This window comes from Vicugna pacos, chromosome 3, assembly GCF_048564905.1.
Source record: "Vicugna pacos chromosome 3, VicPac4, whole genome shotgun sequence".
NCBI lineage: Eukaryota > Metazoa > Chordata > Mammalia > Artiodactyla > Camelidae > Vicugna > Vicugna pacos.
Window position 1 is genome coordinate 9,167,007 of NC_132989.1, and position 23,680 is coordinate 9,190,686.

General features: G+C 44.1%; 2 protein-coding genes across 4 annotated transcripts in view; both read left to right on the plus strand.

Moving 5' to 3' along the window:
• The window catches only part of MED7 (mediator complex subunit 7), a 50,986-nt gene extending 31,306 nt beyond the window's left edge, over positions 1-19,680 (plus strand). The window contains exons 1-2 of one of the 3 annotated variants that reach the window (XM_006211883.3): positions 12,627-12,866; positions 18,586-19,680. In XM_006211883.3, coding sequence (XP_006211945.1) covers positions 18,603-19,304 — 702 coding nt within the window. In that variant the 5' untranslated portion in view covers positions 12,627-12,866; positions 18,586-18,602 and the 3' untranslated portion in view covers positions 19,305-19,680. The other 2 variants (XM_015245780.3, XM_072953962.1) reach the window with 2 other exon arrangements.
• On the plus strand, positions 1,002-3,862 carry GARIN3 (golgi associated RAB2 interactor family member 3). The gene is made up of 2 exons (XM_006211920.3): positions 1,002-1,713; positions 2,591-3,862. Exons 1-2 carry the CDS (start codon positions 1,093-1,095, stop codon positions 3,755-3,757), a joined length of 1,788 nt encoding a protein of 595 aa, XP_006211982.1. The 5' UTR covers positions 1,002-1,092; the 3' UTR covers positions 3,758-3,862.
• Positions 19,681-23,680: the final 4,000 nt, after the last annotated feature.

A 23,680-nucleotide genomic window follows, 5' to 3' on the forward strand; every position in this document is an offset into this window, starting at 1 on the left:
TCTGAGTTGAAGACCTAGTACGGAATCCAGCCTTGCATCCTGAGCCTTGGTTCCTCACCATAAAATTGTGGTTTTAAAAATTAGCCTCCTTGAAATGTCATTCTAAGTGAAGTAAGCCAGAAAGAGAAAGAAAAATACCGTATGAGATCGCTCTTATGTGGAATCTTAAAAAAAAATATGTATATAAAACAGAAACAGACTCACAGACACAGAATACAAACTTGTGTTTGCCAAGGGGGAGTGGTGGGAAGGGACAGACTGGGAGTTCAAAATTTGTAGGTACTGACAGGCATATGTAGAACAGATAAACAAGATTATACTGTATAGCACAGGGAAATATAAACAAGATCTTATGGTAGCTCACAGAGAAAAAAATGTGACAATGAATATATGTATGTTCATGTATAACTGAAAAATTGTGCTCTACACTGGAAATTGACACGACATTTTAAAGTGACCATAACTCAATCAAAAAAATGGTTTAAAAAATAATCTCCTTGAAATGCAAAAATGGGTGAGAAAACTCTCCATATATTGGAAACCACTGTACAAATGGGACTCTGGTTCTGACGGTGGCACTGCTTCTAAGTTCCAGCCAGCACTGTGCTACACACTGGGGGCACAGAGAACAAGGCCCCTGTCCTTAGCAAGCACTCAGTCCACTTCCAGGAATTTTCTCCCCAGGACATCATTCAGCAGAAGCAAAAGTATATTTGCAGGGAGATGATCATTGCAGAGAGACTGATAACAACACAGCAAAACTGGAAACAACCCAGATATCTACAAAGGCAGAATGGTTTTCTAAGTTGTGCGTCCCAACTATCCAGCTTAGCCACACCAACAGCCTGGCAGGGTCAGCCTTATAGAAATGGTGGTTTGTTTGGAGGGGGAGGCTGGTGGCCCTGCCCCGAGGGGATGACTGCTTAGGGGCTGGACAAAGGGATATGTGATGGTGACAGCTCACAAAGGACAGTGGAGGATAAGTGTGGTGGTGCCAAGTGACTTAGGCAGAGCCCTGCAGGGAGATGGGCAGTTGCCTTCACTCCCTCTCTCTCTCGGCGACTTGATTTGTGGCTGGTGGAGCTATCTGAAATGAAGAGAACTGTGAGCAGTGAGTGTCTGTTACCTTATTACACGGCCAACAGCTACCGTTCAATGGGCGTGTTCGACACCTCCATGGGGGACCTGCAACAACAACTGTACAGGGGAGGAGAGTATGATATTTTCAAGTATGCACCCATGTTTGAGAGCGACTTCATCCAGATCAGCAAAAAAGGAGAGGTGATTGACGTCCACAACCGCGTCCGAATGGTGACTGTGGGCATCGCATCCACCAGCCCCATCCTCCCACTCCCTGACGTCATGCTGCTGGCCCGGCCAACGAAAGTCTGTGAAGAGCACATCAGATTTGTCCGGCCCATCAAGGGGAGAGGCCGCAAGCCCCTAAAGACCCTAGAGCTCACCAGGCTGCTTCCCTTGAAGTTTGTCAAGATCTCCATCCACGACCGCGAGAAACAGCAGCTGCGCCTGAAGCTTGCCACTGGCCGTACGTTTTACCTGCAGCTGTGCCCCTCTTCAGATGCACGGGAAGACCTCTTCTGCTACTGGGAAAAGCTTGTCTACCTCCTGAGACCTCCAGCGGACAGTTCCAGCAGCACCCCGACGCTCCAAACTGGAGATGCAACCATGATAGAGGATGACAAAAGCCTACTGGTAAGCACCTACAGAGACTCAGGGAAACGGGGCCGGGTGCTTTGGAAGAGCAGCGCAAAGCTGGTCCTTCAAAGTCTTTGGTGCTCCCTGAGGCTCACCTGGGAAATGCCTTCTATGGTTGAAAAGAGTCAGGGCCAACTAAGCCATCGCTACGGGACCAACCACGTTGGAGACGTTCCAAGCGCTACTCCAAATTGTCCCCCAAGGCCGAATTTCATAAAGACATTAGGTATCATCTACTCTGGTCTCATTCCCAGGGTTGTCATCCCTTCTACAGCATCCTGATGGTCCAGTCTCTTCTTGAACACATGCCCCAGCCCAGGTAGTCTCATCGGTTGTGGAACGTCCTTCATTCGGTCTCCCCAGGACTGCCACGTGCCATGTGCACACCTGCACATGCAGCTTGTTTCGGCAGTCACCAAAGTGTAGAATAGGTGCATCCCTTGACCCAGCAATCCCACTTCTAGACATCTGTCCTGCAGAGATAGGAGCACAAGTGTGTAAAATTAAAGCGTATGATGATGACGAATTGAATTGGTGCTTTCCCTGGCCCTTGGATTGTTCCAAGCAAAACAGTGACCTTTTGACAGGGGTGCTATAGGTGGGATCTTGCATCAAATGGGAGCTTAAGATATGAAGGATATTCTAATTATAAGCCCTTGGTCAGGGGACGGGGTGTAGCTTAGTGGTAGAGTGCATGCTTAGCATCCACGAGGTCCTGGGTTCAATCCCCAGTTCCTCCATTAAATATATATGTGTGAATGTATGTATATAAAAGATCCTGAGTTGCTCAGCTCCAGAATGGGAGAGAAGCAGAGCGTTCTGATCTCACTTTTTGTCACCACTATCTTACCCGTTTCTCCTCCCCTTGGCACAGAGCACAGAGCTCCACGGACAGAGGGATCAGGATGGGGTTGGGCCTCACGAGCTTAGTGATGTCTCTGGAGACACTTCTTGTGCTTACATCGGGGGAGAGGGAATCCATCACGCCCCCCAGGGCTCCGCTGCAGCCACGAAAACTGCCGGAATTGCAGCAGCAGGGACAACGACAGGCCTGGCTGTGGCGGGGACAGTGACGAGCCCTGGGGGAGGAGTGGCAGTAGCAGGGGTAGGAAGAGGCTCTTCAGGAGGCGCAGTGAGCTTGGCAGCAACCAAGAGTGCGGGCACCGGCCAGGCAAGCGCGGCCCTGGCAGGAGCCATGGCCAAAGGTCCAAGGGAAGGCGGATCGGGCAAGGCCATTGCAGGGGCGGCCAGCCTATCCTTGGAGGGTACGAACATGGTCTTGGCGGGAGCTGCCAGCACATCCTCCACGGGGCCGGACACTCCAGACAGCAGCACGAGCGTGGTGTTCGCCGGCACAGCGACCACCGGCACGCCCGCGGCACGAAGGGCCGAAGGCCTGGTCACGGCCCCCCTGGTCTCCACCTTGCAGAGCGAAGGTTACATGTGTGAACGGGATGGAAGCCAGAAGGTCTCTCACGTCAGCGCTGATGTCCAGAAGGAAAAAAAGGAAAGGAGGGAAAAGAAGGACAGGTCCTCGTCCAGGAGAAGCTCCCATCACCGCAGGGCAGGGGAAAGTCATCACCGGAAGGGAGGGGACAAGTCGATCAGGAAGTCATCCTCCCACCGGTCCTTATCCGGCCGTGGAGACACGAGAGACGACAAGAAAGAAAAAGGGCACAGCAGCGCCAGGGGCAGAGGACACGGCCCTCCCAAGAGTGGGAGTGGCAGCCACAGCGCCTCTGTCAGGGAGGGCAGGGCGGCTCCCAAACTGGGGAAGAGCAGGTCCGCCACCAGCTCAGGCACTTTGAGCAAGAAATCCAGCAAGATCAGCCGTTTCTTCAGGAGCTTCAGGGTCATTCCTGGCTCAAAGACCATGGTCGCTGCCCACGACAGAGAGGTAGACATCGTGGCTAAGACGGTAGAAAAGCGCAACATAGAGGCCAAGGTGGAGAAGGCCCCTGCCGGCCAGGATCTGGGGGTCCGGGGCACCGTGACATCTGAGACGACGAAGACCATCATCATTGAAGCCAAATCTGCTTAAACAGGAGGTAGGGCAGGAAGCCGCCTGGAGACCTGGCCTCAGGGCAGGGGCCCCCGAGAGTCAATCCCAGCATTCTTTAATAAAGGAAACTGTGCACCACCAAAAGGAATGCTGTCTTTTGTTTGAGTGTCTGTGTCCCCTCACCTGGTAGTGACGTCACAGTGGCTTCTGTGATGTGAGCTATGCCGCAGCCTGAGACTCCAGCCTCCAGCCAAGCAGAACCCCACCTCCCACCCATTCCCAGCAGAGCCGTATTAGTTCCCTCTGCCCTGCCTCAACCCCTTTCTGCCGTTGGTTTCCCCACGACTTTGGCTGCAAGTCACCACCTGCAGGCTGGGAAGCATCACCACCACCATGTCCCCATGCCCTTCCTCTTCTCCCTGCAGGTCCCTGGGCATGGACGTTCAATCCAGCCCGTAGACTAAGTGAAGGCAGGCCTCACGTTTCCACTGAGAATAATCAGGGGAGGAAATGAGGGGGTGAGGGGAGCAGCGTTTGTAAGCCATCAGAATAGCGACGTTTGTCATCTAGGTCAGGAATTGGCAACCTGAGGGCCAAATCTTGCCCACTACTTGGTTTTATAAATAAAGTTTTATTGAGGCATAGCTACAGCCATTCACTTATAGATTGTCTAAGGCTGCTTTCGCGTTAAAATGACAGATTTGCGTAGTTGTGTCAGAGATCACATGGCCTGCAAAGTCTACAACATTTACTTTCTGGCACTTTACAGAAAAGGTTTGCCCACCCAGATCTAATCTTGACAATTCTCCTTCCTCCTGGGTATATACTCTGGGGAAACTCTCAACATGCACTTACTGGGAGACAACTGAGAGAGGGTTTATAGTAAAACAGTTTGCAATAGCAAAACCTTGGAGATGTTCATCAAACAGGAGAAATGATAAATCTACACCTACGGTGTGTGTTGGACAGCAGTGAAGACGGATGCAGCTGTACATCCATGTTAGCATGGATGCGTCTCACCTCATGTTGAATAATAAAAGCAAGTCAGAAAAATAACATACACTACAGTTTCACTGGTAGAAAAGTTCAGAAACAAGATCAAATGATATGTGTAGGGGGCACACATTTGCCAAAAGTGCGGAGAAAAACAAGGATACGGTAAACACAAGATCCACGGTAGTGGATATCTGCAGGGTGAAGAGGAGGCAAGGGGAGCTGGGAGGTACATCATGAAAAGCTTCAACAGGATGGGGATTGTTCTATTAAGCAAATTCCATGGGAATTTGTTATTGTATGTATTTTTTCTTAACATCTCTAACATCAGGATGGTTTTTAAATTGCTGTCAGCCAGGTGCCAGTTACTGCCTTAGAAATACCTTAATGAACTTACTTCACTTATGCTTTCCTTTTAATACAAGCACAAAAGAGACAGATGGCAAAGTATCTAAGTCTGAAAGAGATCTTTCAACAAGTATAAAAAAATTCTAAGTGACATAAATATTTAGTATCCAGGAACATGGAAAAGGTTTAGATATATCATTAGAAAATAACAGAAGAATCCCAAATGCTGTGTACTAATGAACTATGTACATTATGCACGCATATGGAAAGTGATTCTAAAAATAAAAATCATACTCCACTAGAAACGAGATATATTTTTAAATGTGCATTATAAAAAAAGAAATATTGTCTTTCCAATTTAAAGAAATTTGTAAATAAACTTCATGAGTCTATGAAAACCATTAAATCGTTGAGAACAAATAATCAAAGTTGGATTTGAGAAAAATGATTTGGAGAACGAGGCGTTTGTATGAGTCTGGGAGTCGACCACCTCGTCTTGCAATTCTTTGTTCATTCTCCTCTGTGACAACAGTGTCTACCAGGACGGAAGTTGGGTTTCCAGTAAAACTTAGGGACTTTCTTTGCAGAGCAAATGCATGTGGTAGAGGTGGAGGAGGTGAGAAACAAGGTGTGTGCTCTGGGAGGAGTGGTGGCTTGGGAGCATGAGGGGAAGCCCTTCTCAGTTGCTCTGGTGGGCGGCTGGAAAATTCCCCCTTGGGGTTTCCGATACACGAAGACCAATAGATTCTGAGGATCAACATGTCCTTGGAGTTGACTCTTGAAGAAGTGGGTCCAAGGAGAAGGAGAGCAAGGGGCACGTTCTCTAAGACCTGAGAGCAGTTTGGGGGACGCCTTCTGGAAATGTGAGAGATTATGGTGTAGAGGAGAGAGATGAAGGGAAACTCTTTCCAATGCCTTTGACTCAGAGCCCCACATTTACACTTTGCCAGAGGCTGAGTCACTTTAGCTACCAACGGCTTCACCTCATGATTCTGGAGACCTTGACTTTACCTTTGTCCTTCTTATTTTATTTTATACTTTCCCACTCCCACACCCTACAAGGCTGCTTTAACTCAAACCTAGTTTGTCCACTATTCAGGGTGTTAGCTGAGCAGACCCACAATTTACACAAATGCCACCAAAATAAAGTGGAGGTGGGGACTTGCCCACCACAACGTGCTCTGCCTGGCACTTTCTCTGCATTTCCTTTTCTATCTTGACAGTTCATCAAGAGACACATGCAGAGATACCTACGTATTTCAGAGCCACAGCATCTTCCTCCAGAGGGAGATATCAATTAGGGCATCAAGTCAATACCCCTTATCAGATAAAGGCCAATGTTTTGGACACAGTATTCATTACCATGGTAGCAATTCTGCTGCTGCAAGTGCAATGAGGCAGTGGATGGTTGATTACTAACTCACCAGCACCCCAAACTTCACACGTACACACAAAAGATGAGAAAGAGATTTTTTTTTTGCCTATAGCAAAGGAAAGTCATTCACCGAATTGTTACAATCAAGTGGAGTCTTTCAGACAAAAGAAAGATGCCTCAAAATACCGAAGGCAGTGTCGTGGCTGGCAGGGTGAGCCTGACGCGAGCGATGCTGGGGAACACAGCCGGGGCTGCGCTGGGAAAGGCTTTGAGGTTCACGTGAGGGATTTTGACTTCTGACTTCAGAGTGATGGAAAGCCACTGAGATGTCTTCAGTAGGGGAATGGCTCGACCAAATGTGCACCTTGTGGAGGGCACTGTGGTTTCTGTGAAAATAAATATTTGGCTAAGGCATTCTTAATATGTGACTTTATGTCACTTCCTGTCTTTCGCCGGAGAATCTATAAAATGAGGAGATTGGAGGGGATGTTTTGGAAGACACCTTTCTACTGGAAATATCCATACGGGGTGGACATTCCTTCAATGGGGGACTTGTGGCCTCAGCTGCTGGGAGTGCTGCCCACAGACGGCCTTCAGCTGGCAGTGAGTTTAGAAATTGCCTCGGCGCCTCACCCGCTTCATTACTCCTCCCAGGGTGCACAGGGAGAACTGACTGATGTGGAGTGTGACCACGTTGTAGCCGAACACAGACCCACTCTAAAGGGTCATTGTAGTTCAAGAGCTCCCTGTGGGGTCTGCATCGCGGCTCAACTTCTCCCTCTGTGCGCTCCTGCTTCTGTCCCTTCCCTTCCAGAGGTGCTGGTCCTGAAAGCATCCTTGTCACAAAACTCTAGCTCAAAATCTGCTTATTGGGAAACACAGCCTGTGATACTGTGTTAGTGCCATGTGCTGTCGTTCCCTGTCCTGACTCCACCAACCCTGTGAAAAGAGTTGGTGATAGCTGGGAAGGCTATTATGTACTGTGTATGGTTTTGAATTTAAACATATTTGGAAATAAAGTACATTTCCTTATTGCAAAACTGGGTCTATTTTAGACATTTTAGAACATGTGGGTGTGAAAAAGAGGGAAAATATCCCATTGATTGCCGTGATCAATGTCAAAGCTTAAGGAAACTTATGAGACCATATGATTCAGTGGCTTCCAAACTTTTGATACAGTTTGACCTTTAAAAAATGTTTTATATGAAATAAATCTTAAATATAACCCAATAAACAAAGAGATGAAGTTGGAAGTGCTCTGGATGAAAGTTGGGGCAGGCTGAGCAGCCTAAAGCCCCATCAGATCGGCTCCCCTTGGCCTCAGTGGACACCTGGAAAGCACTTCGGCGACTTAGAGGCTACTGATTTTGCCTGAGATTCTCATTTCACTCAGACAAGACATGGCTTGCCCAAGGTTACCCATCACACTAAACTCTGGTCTCTTGACTCTCAGGCCAGAACTTTCCCCACTGTGCTCCACTCAGACTGAATTGAAGGGTTCCTCAGCGCAGGTTAACACACGCTGGAGGACAAAATTGGGACTCAAGTGTCAGAGCTGGAGGAAGATAACAAGGAGACAAGGGAAAGCAGATGCAGAAGGAAGACAGCCAAATCCTGTGCGCGTCACAAAGACTGGAGTCTGCAGGCAGCGCGTGAGTCCGTAGGGATCAGAACACATGGGATCTGCCTCTTGTCCTCTGGAGGCCCCAGGTTCTAAGATAGGTTCATTCTGGATGAAGTGAAGCAGGTGGAACCAAGTGGGTCAAGGCTTTCTCAGATAAACGCAGAGAAGCAGCGTCTGGGCTTGCAATGGGTTGGACCACTGTCACTGCAGCCCTTAGGACAGTAGCTGGCATTTAGCAGATGAGCAATAAAAAATGGATGAATGAACAAATGCATTAGAAAATGAATGCATCATTAAACTCTTAAAAACCTGTCTAAGAGTATATCGCCCCTCCCTCCATGTGTTCAGGAAAATAATGTCAGTCTTTGAATGACAAAGGTCCCTGGAAGGGCCTCTTCTCTTTAAATAGCATACGTGAACTGCAGATCCTGGCTTTACTTGTGTTTTTTTCTTTCTTTCTTTCTTTCTTTTTTTTTTTTTTTTTTTTTTGAGCGGGGGGGTGGTAATTAGTTTTATTTATTTATTTGTTTTTAGAGGAAGTACTGGGGATTGAACCCAGGACCTCATGCATGCTAAACGTGTGCTCTACCACTTGAACTATACCCTCCCCCCACTTTATTTCTAATTGTAATGTTTTGTCCCTCATTTTTTTTGCCTTAATTGTTGCCTTTAAACTATTGCATAAAAATATTATTTATCTTGATTACTGAGTTCTTCCTCCTCCTCCTCAATTTTGCATGTGAGACAAGTGCCTCACGTACCTTACCTTGGTCCCAGCCCTGATGTGAAGTGATACCCAAAGCAGGCAGCGTGTATGTGTGCACACTTGCCATGCAGGAAAGGGCGTTTTCCTTCTTTCTTTTGCTTTTGTTCAATACTCATCTTTCAACAAAAATATATTCAGCACTGGCTGTGTGTGAGGCTGTGCTGGGAGCTGTCAGAGCTTATCTGATGCCCAGATAAGTTAGGAACTTAGCTATAGCCACAGAAATAAAGCAGGTGCATAATGACAACTTAAAGTACAGAAGTGCTGTAAGTGTAAAGTAGAGGCTACGAGTGGGTGTAGACGTCATTTTTATTTGGGTGAACTTGAAGAAACTTTCCGGAGAAGGTCGCATTGGAGATGGACTTTAAAAGGGTTGGATACAACCCAGATCCTTTTGGGAGTGTGTGGAAAAAAAATCAAGCAACCAATAAAATAGATTTTGTGATGATTCAAAAACAAGTACGATAATGCCCAGCTACCTTTTCTTTGATGACATTCCACGTAACAAAGTAAATATAGACTTTAATCACAGTAACAGGTACAGCAGATAATTTAAAAGGGCTTACCTGCCTTTCTGTAGGATGCTAAATCCTTTTAAAGTTCTTCAGCCTGCAAGAGACAACTGACATCGTTTCTCAGGGGGACCTCGTATGTGGGACACGAATCTGTTACAAAACAACTGTAAACTCAGGGTTACTGCTGCCCCCTGCTGCTACAGAGCGGTGTAGCAAGCCAAGCAACCTGGACATCCTCCTGACCAATCTGTAGCCCACACGAGTGGGTTGTTGAGATTGTTTAGTGATAAGGTCATTAGCACCATGAAACAACAGCATCAGCGAAAGTGATGATTAGGAGTGGAAACCAAATAGCAGACTGCAGAGAATGACGCATTTGCGATGACACTCACCCAAAGCGCTTTGTTTTAACAATATATATGAGCTCATAAACATCATACGACAGGAGAGAGCAGGAGCTGGAGATGAACAATCTGATTTGCTTCCATATTTTTCTGCCTGGGCTTATTAATAAGCAGAGACACAGTGTAACTGACTAATAAGAGTTCGGAGATTATTATTTATGAACCTGTCTACCAATGACAAAAGGGAGTGAGACCCACAAAATCAGTAGATTAAATGTGCTGGAACATTTGGACTCCTACATGCTGGGGAAAAAATCTTTATGACCTTGCATTAGGCAAAGATTTATTGGATAGGACACAAAAAGTATGAGCCATAAAATAAAACAATTGATAAATAGGACTTCATCGAAACTAAAAACTTCTGCTCTTTGAAAGACACTGTTAAGAAAATGAAAAGATGAGCCACAGATTGGGAGAAAATAAATATAAATAACAAAACACATATCTGACAAGGAACTTTCATCCTGTGTGTGTGTGTGTCTTGTGTGTGTGCTCTTAAAACTCAATAGTAAGAAAACAAACAAGCCAGTTAAAAATATGCAAAAAATTTGAACACACAGTTCACCAAAGAAAACATATATATGGCAAATAAGTACACAAAATATACTCGATGCTAGGGAAATGCAAATTAAAACCACCATATAGCTACTAGAGTCTCAAAAAGGAAAAGACCAAGTGCAGAGGAGGATGGAGAGCAGTTGCAACTCTTCCAGTTTGCTGGTGGAAATGAAAAGTGACAGTCTCCTTAGAAAACTGCCTGACACTTTCTTATATAGTTAAACATGTAACTGCTGTAACGCCTTGCCATCCATTCCTGTGTGGTTACTAAGAAGACATGAAAACACTATGTCCATGTGTATGTGAATGTTCATAGGACTGAGAATAACCCAAATGTCCATCAACTGATGAATGAATAAATGAATTATGGTACATCCACACAATGCAATACTCTTTCCCTGTGGAAAGGAACAGATTATTAATACATGCAGCAACACTGATGGACCTCAACAGTTTTACACTGATGGACCTCAACAGTTTTATGCTAAGTGAGAGAAGCCAGACACAAAAGTCTATATACTGCAAGATTCCACTTACATGATATTTTGGAAAAGGCAGAAGCATATGAACAGAAATCAGATCTGTGGTTACCAGGGGCTGGGAGTGAAGGAGGGGACTGAATACTAAGGAGGCACAAAAGGAATTGCTTGGGGATGATGCAAACATTCTATGTCTTAATTCTGGTGGTAGTGGTTATAGGACAGCATGTGTTAAGCAAAACTCATTGAACTGTTCACTTGAAGTTAATTTTACTGTATGTAAATTATACCTCAATAAACCTAACCTTAAAAAAATCAACAGGATGGAAAAAAAGTGTGAATATTTCTGTCTGCCACTTAGGATCAAATGATAAAAATTATATTCTTTATCATATTCCAAGCTCTTAAAACAGTAAGATGCTAGTTACCATGTACCCTGCCTGTTACTGCCCCCTTATCTCCTTGTACCCTCCCTTTGTTTATTAGTCATGGAGCACACAGTCTCCCTTCCTGTCTCTAACTTAGGAGGATCATGGCAGCCTCTGGCTCCTTATCTGCTGTCTCCAAGATATTTGCACAGTTGATGCCTTCTTATCACTCATGTCTTAGCGCCCAAGTTATCTCCTAGCAGAGGCTACCCTGGTCACCTTCTATAAGGTAGCTACCTCCCATTCTGTTGGATAAAGAGGTCTGAGTCAAAGGAGAGAGTGTTGCCAGAGCCTAGGTATCACCTGGATATTATGACCTGGATGACATCCTAGTAAGAACTGAGAACTGAGTCCCAGCACAATTCAAATGATCAAATGGGCTGGATGCTGCTGAGAGTAGAGTAAAATGAGGACTAAGCATGCCCATTGGAGGTCAAAGCGTAGGTCACACCGGTCTCAGTGAAGGGAGAAAAGCCTGATTGGGGTATGCTCAAAAGTGAAGAGGTTTCTTCAGGAAATAAACTGATGTCAGGGGGAAATTGAGATGGAGGAAGGAACCTATAGATTAAAAGGTGATTAGAAGATACACCAGCCAGTCACACAGGGGTGAACTTTATTGGATCCTCAGACAATTGGTATCCAAATATGACTTGATTCTGATGATATTAAATAATTATTAATTGATTATTTTATTATTTGATTTTTAAATGAGACAATGGTTCTGTGGTTATGTGGGGGGGGGGGAAGAGGAGTCCTTATCTTTTAAAAATGCAAGCTGGACTGAAACAATGTCTATGGGTAGATAATTGTTAAAGTCAGGTGATGAATTCACTGTTCTCTCTACTTTTGTATATGTTTGGAACTCTCCAATAGTAAGTTTCAAAAAACGAAATCAAAGAATCTTATATTAAAGAGGTAAAGTTGAGAGCTTTCATCAGAATAACAACCTTATCTTTTTATGTGCAACATACTCTTGTAAGATTCTCACAAGTTTAGAAATGTGTGATACTTCTTATAAAAATAACCTCCAAAAGAAACCGTTAAGTTTGATTTAAAAAAAAAAACTTGTTAATTTTTCGCCTGGAAGTAGAATAGAATCTCAATTCCTAAATAAAAATAAAAGTGAATGGATGGTAAGTAATGCAAACTAATAATATATTACTGATTCCCAATCATGTTCATAAATATTTCCAGATTACAAAATACATAACCAGCATATAAAATCCAGTCTGATTTTTTAAATGTTATTTTTACAGTGGCTAACAGTCGATATCATTTTTTTAAAACATCTTCTCTGTATTTTCTAACGTTTATGTAAGGCATATGGATGCCTTAATTTTAACCGTTAAAATTTTTTTTTTAATTTTAAAAAAAGGAACGCAGCTACCAGCTGCTACTTTTATTGATGGAAAGTACAGAGACCCTCCGCCACTCCAAACCCCACGGCCACCGTCGAACTGCGGGGAGAAGGAGGCGAATATGCGCAGGCGCAATACCTAGCCATCAATCTGAGGCGGGACTTGAGCCTCGAGTAAAGGACAGCTCTTTCAGCCAATCAAGGGACAGTATCAGTGGTTTCTTCCTGGAGGTGGAGGCCGGAAGTTAGATTTCGGCTGCGGCAGCGAAGGCGGCTACCGGTGTAAAACCCCTAAGCTGAGGTGAGTGGGCGGCGACGGCTTGGGGCTCCGTTCCGCTCGCATTTCTCTTTCCGGACCCCGCGGCTTTCTCGGGGCGGGCTGGGAATAAGGGGGGGCCTGGCGTCGAGTGCTGTCGCCCGCCTTCCTCCCCGGCGTCCCTCAGAGAGCGCGGCCTCCTCGCCGCTCGCGGAGCCCCCAGGTGGGCCGCCCGGCGGAAGGTGCCCTCCGCGCGGCGGCTCGGGGCTTCCTCCGAGTGGGGCAGCCGAGCCCCGCAGGAGGTCGGGAGACCTCTGTTCCAGCCCCGCGCCGTCGGGTTGCTAAGCCGTGTGGCCTCGGCGAGTCGTTCGGCGTCTCCGGACTTTGTCATGTGGGATGTGCAGCCCCGCTGTTTCTCCTCGGGGAGCAGCCCTGAAGTCAGGTGAATTAACGGGAGGCGGGGAAGGAGGTAGATGCCACGCCCCATTCACAGTAGACGAGATGAGTCAGACGTCTCGGGATGGGACTCTGGAATTCCTTTCTTTGTTTCTTTTTCTTTTCTTTTCTTTTTAAAATTAAATCCTGCAGAACGGAACAAACAGTAGAAGGTCGATCTTGAGTCTAGTAAGCAGCAAAGATGCTTGGCGCTGGTTTTACTGAAAACCTCCTTCGTCTTTGACAAATTCAGTCTAGAGAAGTGATAGAGAAATAAACATGATTTCTGCAATATGTCCGTTCCCTTTTGTACTGATAGACGCTTCATAGTTCATTGATTTCGGAGAGCTTGTACTGCGCAGTTACAAGGACCAAGGGTCAGAATTCCTGCTGTGCCATTTACTAGCCTGTTGATCTGGTTGCAAACACTTCCCCCCGGTGAGACTTGGGAATCCTCTGTTCTTAAATGAAACTGATAATAGTGCTTAACTCATAGGATTGTTATGAAGATTAAGTAAGAGGGGTTATAAAACAGTGGTACCTGTCACTTAGTTGGCCTTCGGGAAATGACAGCTTAAGTAGAGGAATACACATGGTGCTGAGAAACACAAAACAGGACTTTAATCTTAAAAGGCTTGAGTAGGGTGAAACCTGGGTTAAAATTTATTTAGAAGTACCAAATCATGCTGATTCTATGATTTTTGGTAATTGTGTGGTTATAAGAGAACGTTCTTGTTTGGCGGATACCCATTAAAGCACTTGGGGATAAAAAGATGAGAGACCAATAAGGCAAATGAGGGAAAATGTTAACATTTGGAGAATCTGGGTAAAGAACATGGAATATTCTTTGTACTATTCATACAACTTTTCTGTGAGTTTGAATTTACGTTTGAAAGTTTAAAAAAGTTCCTTGAAACTCTTTGCAACTGTGGTAAATGTATTGTAAATAAATGAAATCGTGCACAGTGTTTATAACGCTCCGTCCTGTGCACTTTAACTCCTTTTTTCCTAATGGCTGTATTATATGGATGTATTTTCACCAGCCCTGGAATTGATGAAGTTATGGATTATTTCCAGCTTTTCCTGTTCTTTTCAAACAGTGCTGCATTAAACATACTTACACACATTGTTGTGTACTTGTACCAATATTTTTATAGGATAAATTTCTAGAAACAGAATTTTGGGGTCAAAGAATATCAGCATTTAAATTTTTGAGTCTGTCACATTAAATTCCAAATAAATGTATTTGTTTCTTTTCCTAAAAGTTGTGTATGATAATTCCTAGTATTGTCTTGGTGTTACCAGGCTACCGCCTGAGTGTGTTATGTGGTGGTTGTGATGGTGGCTTCTTTGAGAGCCAAGGTGAGTGGATGCTGTCCACCCTAGAAGGCTTCCTGCAGGGTCGGAATAGCTAAGAGCCTGCTTCGAAAATTGGGGTGACCATTCTGATTTAGGGACTGCCACACTGAAGATTTTCTAATATTTGTTGAGTGATGGAATGTTTGAAATCTTGATAATCTGGTAGATGAAAAGTCCTTTTTAAAATTTACTTTTAACAGTGTGTAATTTGAATGTTTCCCTGCCTTTATCCAGCATTTGCGTTTTCATTGTCATCTTTTGCCTATTTTTCTGTTAATTTTTTAAAATGCAAGGCTCTTTAAGAAACTCATTCTGGGGGAGGGTAATAATAGCTAAGTGGGAGAGCTCATGCTTAGCCTGCATGAGGTCCTGGGTTCAAGCCCCAGTACCACCATTAAAAAACAAACAAACAAAAATCCTCCTTGAATGGACCTTTATTGAGATTCTGGCACCTTCTAGACATTGTTTGAAATGCTGGAGGTAGAGTTGTGAACAAGACAGGAAATTTCTTAAGTCGTAGTGCTTTTCTAATGGGGATGGAGTCAGAAAATATGTTTTTTAAAAATCAAAATAAAATTTCTAGTATTTGCCCTTTGTTAGCTTGCAAACATTCTTCCAGGAATGCAATTGAGTTGTCTTTTAATTTTGCTTCTGATATATTTTTCTATATGGAATTTTTAGATTTATTTCTGGCAATCAGATCTGTTGGTCTTTTGTAGTACCCTTAAAATGTGTAGTTATTTCTTGTCTGTTTTCCTTGATTGTGTGCAACATGAGGATGGATGCAGTATTTCTTGTTTATCCTTGAAAGATAGTGTAGTGTTTGAGATCTTTAGACTCTGGCTTCTTTCTTTCCTCTGTGACTTCATGCAAGTGGCGCAGGCTTTCTCAGCCACAGTGGTCTCTAAAATGGAAAGAGAACCTTTATTTTCTCAGATTTCTCACAACCATGAGAAAAGTAGAACCGTGTCTGGCACGTAATATGCAGTCACATGGTATCTATCATCATAGTCATCATGCCTGGATACTCATTGTTACATATTAGAAAAATGGTAAATATTTGAAGGAGTGAATACACATTAAGGATGTTTGTACCTGCTTCCAAATTCCCATTGATTTAGAGCCCTCTTAAAATGAATGGAGCCATCAACAAATGTTTGAAACTTACGTGGACAGTTGTGGACATGGTGAGAACTGTGGTAGTCACAGTCTTTCCCCTCTTGGAGCTTACAGTCTGGTTGAGGGGACAAATCAGATACTAGCACAAAGCATAAAGGAGGGGAGGCAGCATCTGCTTTTGATGAATAATAAGAAAAGTTGTGTCTTTAGAGGTGAGATTTTAAGCTGGTGCTTGAAGCAGGAAGAAAAGCATATAGGAAGACCCAAAGGCAGGAAAGGTTGGTGTAAAGAATTGTGTAAGAATACTAGAAGACAATATTGCTAGGTTATGAGGGAGAAGAACAGTAGTGAAAACAAACAGATCCCTGGGGAGACTGTCGTATTCCAGGTAAGAGGGAATGGTGTCTTAGTTAGAACTGGTGAATTTGAGATTGTAAAGGTTTGGAATCAACAGGACTTGATAAATTTGGCAGTGATAGTGTGGAGAAGAGGTCAATAAAAGTGGAGGATTAAGATAACCTTTATGTTTCTGGCTTGAAACGCTAGGTGGATAATGGGGACATTTTACTGAGACAGGGGAGATTCAAACTGAGAGGAAGTGGTTTAGAGTGTGTATGTATAGTAGATGGAATAAAAGAACTCCTTTTTTTTTGTTTTTTAAGTTTAAATGCCCTATGAGACATCCAGAAGGAGCCCAGAAGCAGTCTGGACTGGGATGTAAAGTCAAGTCAAGAGAAAAACAAATACTGTATGGTATCACTTAAATGTGGATCCAAGAACTATACAATTGAATCTATATACAAAACAAACAGGCACGTAGATAACAAATTCACAATTACCAAAGGGGAGAGGGAGGGAGGGGCAAAATGGGAATATGGGATTAACACATACAAACTACTACACATAAAATAGATAAGCAACAAGAATTTACTGTATAGTACAGGGAATTATATTCAATATCTTGTAGTAACCTATAATGGAATACTATCTGAAAAAAAAAACTGAATCACTTTGCTATACACTGGAAACTAACACAATATTGTAAATCAGCTATACTTCAATTAAAAAAAAAAGTCAGGAGTCATAAACATAGACCAGGTTTCTCCACTTTGCACAATATATTGACATTTGAGGCTGGTTAATTTTTTGTGGTGGGAGAGCAGTCCTGTGCCTTGTATGTTTACAGCATTCCCAGCCTCAACTCATTAGAAGCCAGTAGAGCCACCCACTCCCAGACTGTGACAACTAAAAAACATCTCCAGACCTTGCCATATGTCTTCTGGTGGGCAGAATTGCCCCTGATTGAGAACCACTGACAGAAATGGTATTCAGAGCTGTGGAATTGACTGAGATCACCCAAGGGAGAACATAAAACAGAGGTCTAAAACTAGTGGCCAGCAGGCCACAAAGATTGTTGCAGATAAGTTCTTTTTGACCTTGACATTTAGTGGAATTGATTACCAGTATTTTTTAAAATTGAGAGATTTCACATAAAAATCTGAAATTTTGTCCTATCTTGAAAAATCAGGAAACTGAGGAACAGTGACTCTTCATTCCCTCATGAATGCTAGAGGCTGTGGGCTGAGATCTGGCGTGCGTGCGTGGGCTCAGTTCACCCTGATCCCTGCCCCATGGTGCGTTACTCTTCATGTTGCCTGCGTTTTCCCATTGGCATTTGAGTTTGTGATTCCCTAAATTAGGGCAGCCCTCTGAGTGATGCCACCATTAAAATTTGGGTAGAGAAGGGGGTGCACTGAAGGAGACGGAGTGGCCAGTGAGGTAGGAGGAAAACAAATGTAGGATCGCAGAGGCTGAGGGAGTAGGAATGTGCTGAAAAGGAAGAAAATGCTGGTGAGAGATGAAGATCATCTTAGAAAAATGTCGGCTGGATTTAGTGCTGTGGTGATTGTGGATGACCTTGATGAGCAGTTTTTGGGGAGGTGGGAGGTTGAAGCGAGGCTGGATAGTGACAAAAGTGGATATGCAGAAGGCTAGTAGAGCACTGTGTTGTGGGCTGGTGCAGTTACAGTAACTCAGGATGTGCCCATGGCCACTGCCTCAGTGACTCACGGCAGCATCCTGGTCCACCGCTGTGGCTTGGTGGAAACTCAGAGCTGTCCCACAGCTGTCCTTTGTACCTCACAAATTGCAAGTATAAAACTGCCTCTAGTATGTTACTTGTCATCTCTGATCTTCAATGTGTTATATCTTGAAAGTCTAGTAAGATCAGTCTAAATGAGCACTTGGATTCTTCTCATTTTGTGATGTACCTAAGTTGGAAATGGATTAATAGAGGTGGTTGTAGCTGTTGAAGATTGCACTTGGGTTTGAAATTTCTGTAGTAGATGTGGAAAAGTTAATGTGCCTATAAAAATTGTAGCGTATATTACAGGAAAAAAGGATATAGAATTGGATCATTTTATCAGATAAGCTTAAATGGTGAGAGGTGTCTGGAATATAGCAATATTAATTTTGTCAAAGAGTTTCTTAGCGTTATAAGGAGATCAATCTATAATATAAAACAGAAGTGATTGTAACATGAGATGGGGTGACAGCATGTGTAGTTTGACTGCAGAGAGGAGTAGAGAAATGGAGCATAATTAGTGAGGGGTATGGAATCCAGAAGATTTCCTTTCTAGGTGAAAATACAGTTGACCCCTGAACAGCTAGGAAGTGAGGGGTGCCTGCCCTCTGTGTAGTTGGAAATCTGAGTGTAACTTATAATTGGCCCTTCGTGCCTGCAGTTCCTTCATATTTGCAGTTCTGCATCTGAGGATTCAATCAACCGTAGTCACCAAGGTGACAGGTTTGTTTTGTAGCTCTGCTCTAAATCTTTGGTCTATTTCTTTAGATTCTTGATCTTCCACAATGGGTGAGCCACAGCAAGTCAGTGCCCTTCCGCCACCTCCGATGCAGTACATCAAGGAGTATACAGATGAAAATATTCAGGAAGGCCTAGCTCCCAAGCCTCCTCCTCCAATAAAGGACAGTTACATGATGTTCGGCAACCAGTTCCAATGCGACGATCTTATCATCCGTCCTTTAGAAAGTCAGGGTATCGAACGACTTCATCCTATGCAGTTTGATCACAAGAAAGAACTGAGAAAACTCAATATGTCTATCCTTATTAATTTCTTAGATCTCTTAGATATCTTGATAAGGAGCCCTGGGAGTATAAAACGAGAAGAGAAGCTAGAAGATCTTAAGCTGCTTTTTGTACACGTGCATCATCTCATAAATGAATACCGACCCCACCAAGCAAGAGAGACCTTGAGAGTCATGATGGAGGTACAGAAACGTCAACGCCTTGAAACAGCCGAAAGGTTTCAGAAGCATCTGGAACGAGTCATCGAGATGATTCAGAATTGCTTGGCTTCTTTGCCTGATGACTTGCCCCATTCGGAAGCAGGGATGAGAGTAAAATCTGAACCAATGGATGCTGATGATAGCAACAATTGTACTGGACAGAATGAACAACAAAGAGAAAATTCAGGATCTAGGAGAGACCAGATTATAGAGAAAGATGCTGCCTTGTGTGTCCTAATTGATGAAATGAATGAAAGACCATGAAGGATGTTTCTTTTTCTTCTCGCTTTTTTTTTCCTTTCAGTAAATAGCATATATATTAGTTAATTCACTCTTAAGAGATGACTAAGAGAAATATAACTAGAAGTCATACAAACAGCTTGACTCTCCAGCATTATCAGTTATGAGACGTCACAGGCAATAATTTCAGCTTTTGGCAGGTTTAGGCAAATGAGTATGCCAGCATTAAGAGTCATCACCTAAAAAGCAAGAGTGTTCACTACCCTTGTGTGGAACATTCCTGTGTTTGGAGTTGCCGTAAACTTTGAAGATATCCTCAGTAACAGCAAGCTTTCATCCTTGAAAAGTAGAATTGTTGTTTGCTTTAAGAATGGTAGATAATAAAGGATATCAAACTGTGTACATGTGAAATTACGATCTTTAGATTTATTTCACTTAAAAATCTGCTGAATCTAAAAAAATACTGTAACGTGTTAAAAGTAAACATGTTAAACCATATAGAGTTAAAAAACAGCAATTTTATTTTTCCTGTTGACCATTCCTGTTAACGCTCTGTCTCAGCCTCTTGTCCCTTGGTGTGTCCTGTGACTTTTTTCCAGTTCCTAAGAAGCCCTTTGACCACTCTTAGTTACAGACATTGATGTTAACTCAAAGGTCTATGTAATTACCTGTACATTTCCTAAACTCAGACTTGCTTAAGGCCAGAAGCCTGCGGTGGGAAGGGGCTTTTTGGCAGACTGCAGGATGTCCACTGGAGATTCCTGCTTCCCTGAGATCGGCTGCCCTGCCAGGGACTGCATTTCCCCATCCCCCTTGCCGCTCTGTGAGGCCATGTGACTGAGTTCTCAGCATTGGAATATGGTGTAAAAATCCTGGCCTGCCCCGTAAAAATGTCTTATGTCGCCCTCCATTCTCTTCTCATCTGCTGATTTGATGGTCACACCCAGGAAAACTTCAGAAGCCGCTTGAAGATGGCAAAAGTTCAGTCAGTTCTGGTCCTTGAATGACTGAAGACTAGGCCCTCCTTTCATTAACTCTACCCTCCCCACAGCCCTTACCCCTGACCCTGCTCTTTTGACTTCAGATGAGCAAGAAGTCAACTTGTTTTCAACATGGAAGTTTCATTTCTGCATTTTCCGCTTTTCTGTCCTCCACCCTCTCCTCCGCCAAAGTCTTGATGGGGAGTCTGCCTCGTATCAGGTTGTCTGCTGGCCTTTCCTTTAATGAGAACCAGTGGTTCTCGGTGTCATCCTGGACCAGCAGTGCTAGCTTCACTTGGAGACTTGATTAAAACTCAGATTCTCAGGCCCACCCCAGACCTGCTAAATCAAACTCTGGGGTTGGAGCCCAACAAGCTGTGGTTTAAAGAGCCCTTAGGTGATTTCCATGCAAGCTGAAGATTAAGAATCACTGATAAAGGTAAAACCTTTTCCCAGATAAGCTGGCAAAATTTGAAGTGGCCACAGGCCAGTTCTATATGTGAAATATTCATGCTTCCTTTTCTTTAAAAATGTTGGGAGTCTGGGCTGTTCCCAAGTAGAAAACCTCTCTATTAGGCAGCTAGTTGGCAAGTCTCATTGTTTCTTCTACTATGTGTTTGGTATAGATCTTTGGGCTCCAGAGACTCCAGGAGACAGCCCAGGCTCTGAAGCTTAAGGTGAAGTAGGAGGAGAACCCCCTCATCTCCCTGTGGCAGAGCAAGGAAGACGTCACTTAACACTTGAGCAGCTGTCCAAAGGAATGTTCTTTCACCACAGCCCTTTTACAGCCTTGAGGAGGGTGTTGGGCCAAGAGGTACAAAACCAGTTTGGGGCTGCTTTGCAAATCCTTGCAGGGGGAAGAACTGATTGAATCACATTATCACATTGTTAAAAGAGTCATGGCATCGTTTGTATATGAATGTTTGCTGAAGAGGAGGGTTAAGGGCTATAAAATTTCGTGTGGAATTTAAATTCTGACCTTGGGAGGGTCTGCCCTTACAGGTCTGTGGGTGAGACCTGACATAAACTCTTAACGCCTTCTGGTGAGAATTCTATAATGGAAGGAAGGAGCACTGGTGATCTGATAATTGTTATTGCTGACAGATTTAAAAGTTTATATAAAGACAGCCTGTGGGGATTGAGATACATCTCCAAACACCTGATCACAGTGGCTATTCCTGGTCGGTGATTCCTCCAAGTGAAATACCTGAAAGTGTAACAGGGGAACTCTTGCAGAGCCTGGGTCCCAGGCCACAGGGATTCTGGTGTCACTGTGCTGGAGTGGGGACCTGGGGTTGGCTTTCAAAGACTGGTAGATGGCTTAAGTACTGTGCAGGGGGTTAAAGGAGTATTGTATTAGTCAGCACTCTACTTGAACTAGTTTAAGCAAAAAGATGAACTTTGAAAGGATACTGTGTTGTATGGTTGAAGGACAAGTTGAAAGTCCAGACCATGAAGAGGACTGGGAGGGTCTCCAGGGCAGCTGAGACTCAAACTCCATCTAGAACCCTCTCCCTGTCTCTCCTTTCTGGCTTTTCTGTTAGCTTCGTTCTCTGCAAACCAGTTTCTTTCATGGGTGGAGAACATGGCTGCTGACAGTTCCCAAGTGTTAACTCTTTCTGTACTTACTGTCTGGGAGTTGTCTCTCAGAAAGGGGGGGGGTGGAAAGTGGAAGGCTAATTAACCAGCCCAGAGGAAGGGATTAGGGGTGGCATACCTGATTCCAGCTGGGCCATTCGGTTGGGGCCTGAATCTGGTAAGAATCTGACAGACCCCAATGTGTCCACATATGGAAGGATGTTGTCCACCTCTCCTTTTAAGTCCATTCAGTCATTTATTCATTACGCTCATTTGTGAATATTGTCCCTTCTATTCCTTAGTTGCTGAGGGTATGAGGAGTGGGGAGGAAAATGGAAGAAAGGTACACAAGAAAACAAATGAGTTACTTTTTGAAGATATAAGTTTCTGTTTTAACCATTCAGCCATTGTAACACTCAGAAGAATCTTGCTTCCAATTATATTACTGTTTCCTGCTCAGAATGCCTCATCCATATTATCTTTTCAAGTTGTTTCTATGTTTACACCCGTTAAGGGCTTTGGAAGGCCATTTCAACTGTGCTGTGCTGTATTTCAAGGACAAGGCCTGTGTTGGGTCCTTAGATCATGGGAAAACAGCAAGTTCAAGTGTCTCATGAGAAAATTGAAAGTTGGCATGATTCAGGGGGGAAAGGCTATTATGGCCGCCCTGTGAGGGAGGAGGTTGGAGGCAGAGAAGCAGGTGGAGAGTAGGTTACAGGACTGAGAAGGTCAAGGCAGGGGTTTGTTACATCCTCAATCTAATGAGAAATGTCAGGGAGGGGGGCATTTCCCCTTCCACTCCTTGAGTTCTTGTGACCAGACTAATAAAGTTGGCACAAGACAGATTAACAGGAGAAAAGACATTTTAATTCGTGTACGAGGAGATCTCGTAGAAATGGGACTTACGAAGTAGCCAAAGCAGACAGCATTTATACTCTTTAGATGAACAATACATTTGTAAGGAATTGACAGGACAAAGAAACTTAGGTTTTGGGTGCTTAATTGTTACCCAACAGAAGTTTGTGTGCCTGATGTACAGGGAGGCCAAACAAATCAAAATGTCGGAGGCTGGAGCAGAAAAAGGTTCATTGCAGGGCTGAGCAAGGAGAATGGGTGGCTCGTGCTCGAAAAACCTGAACTCCTTGATGGTTTTTTGGGGGGAAGTTTTTAAAGGCAAAATTTAGGGTGAGGGCTGCAGGGTATGTGACTTCCTTCTGATTGGTTGGTGGGAGGTAACAGGGCGATGCTCCAGGAACAGCCTGAAGTTACCATCCTCCCCTGGGGTGGAGGCCTTAGTTCCTGCAGAATTCAAAGATACTGTTCCGTATATTCCTTGAGAAGGAACCAGGACCCTGCCCCAAAGCTGCACTATTGTTTCCTGACTCTTCCTCCCTTGTCTCTGCACTCCCCTCCTTCGCTGGTTAGCAACTGCTGGGTCTGCCCTCTGGAGCACAGGGGAGGTCAAGGAGGCTGAATGATGCCTACTTCCTTTAAACTAGAAATGGGGGACATTGAAAGGGTTTGTACCCGGGAGGGCCCCGCAGGGATCTGCTCTGTTTCACAATCAGTGAAGAATCTAAACAATTTGGGCTTGGGGTAATGAATAAAAAAAGTAAAAGGTTTGTTTATATAAGGCTTTTTGGCCCAAATTCTTAACCTCTAATGATAAGGGTGCTCTTACCTCCGGATAACAGGGAGTGCCCCTTTCTCAGGTGAGATTTATTTTCTGCTTTGGAGGCGACAGAAAGGAAAGTCAGAGTGTCCCTCTTGCATTGGCCATTTCTTAGTTTGAAATAAGCAATATGTCACTGTCGACTGAAATAAAATGCACAACCTAAGAGC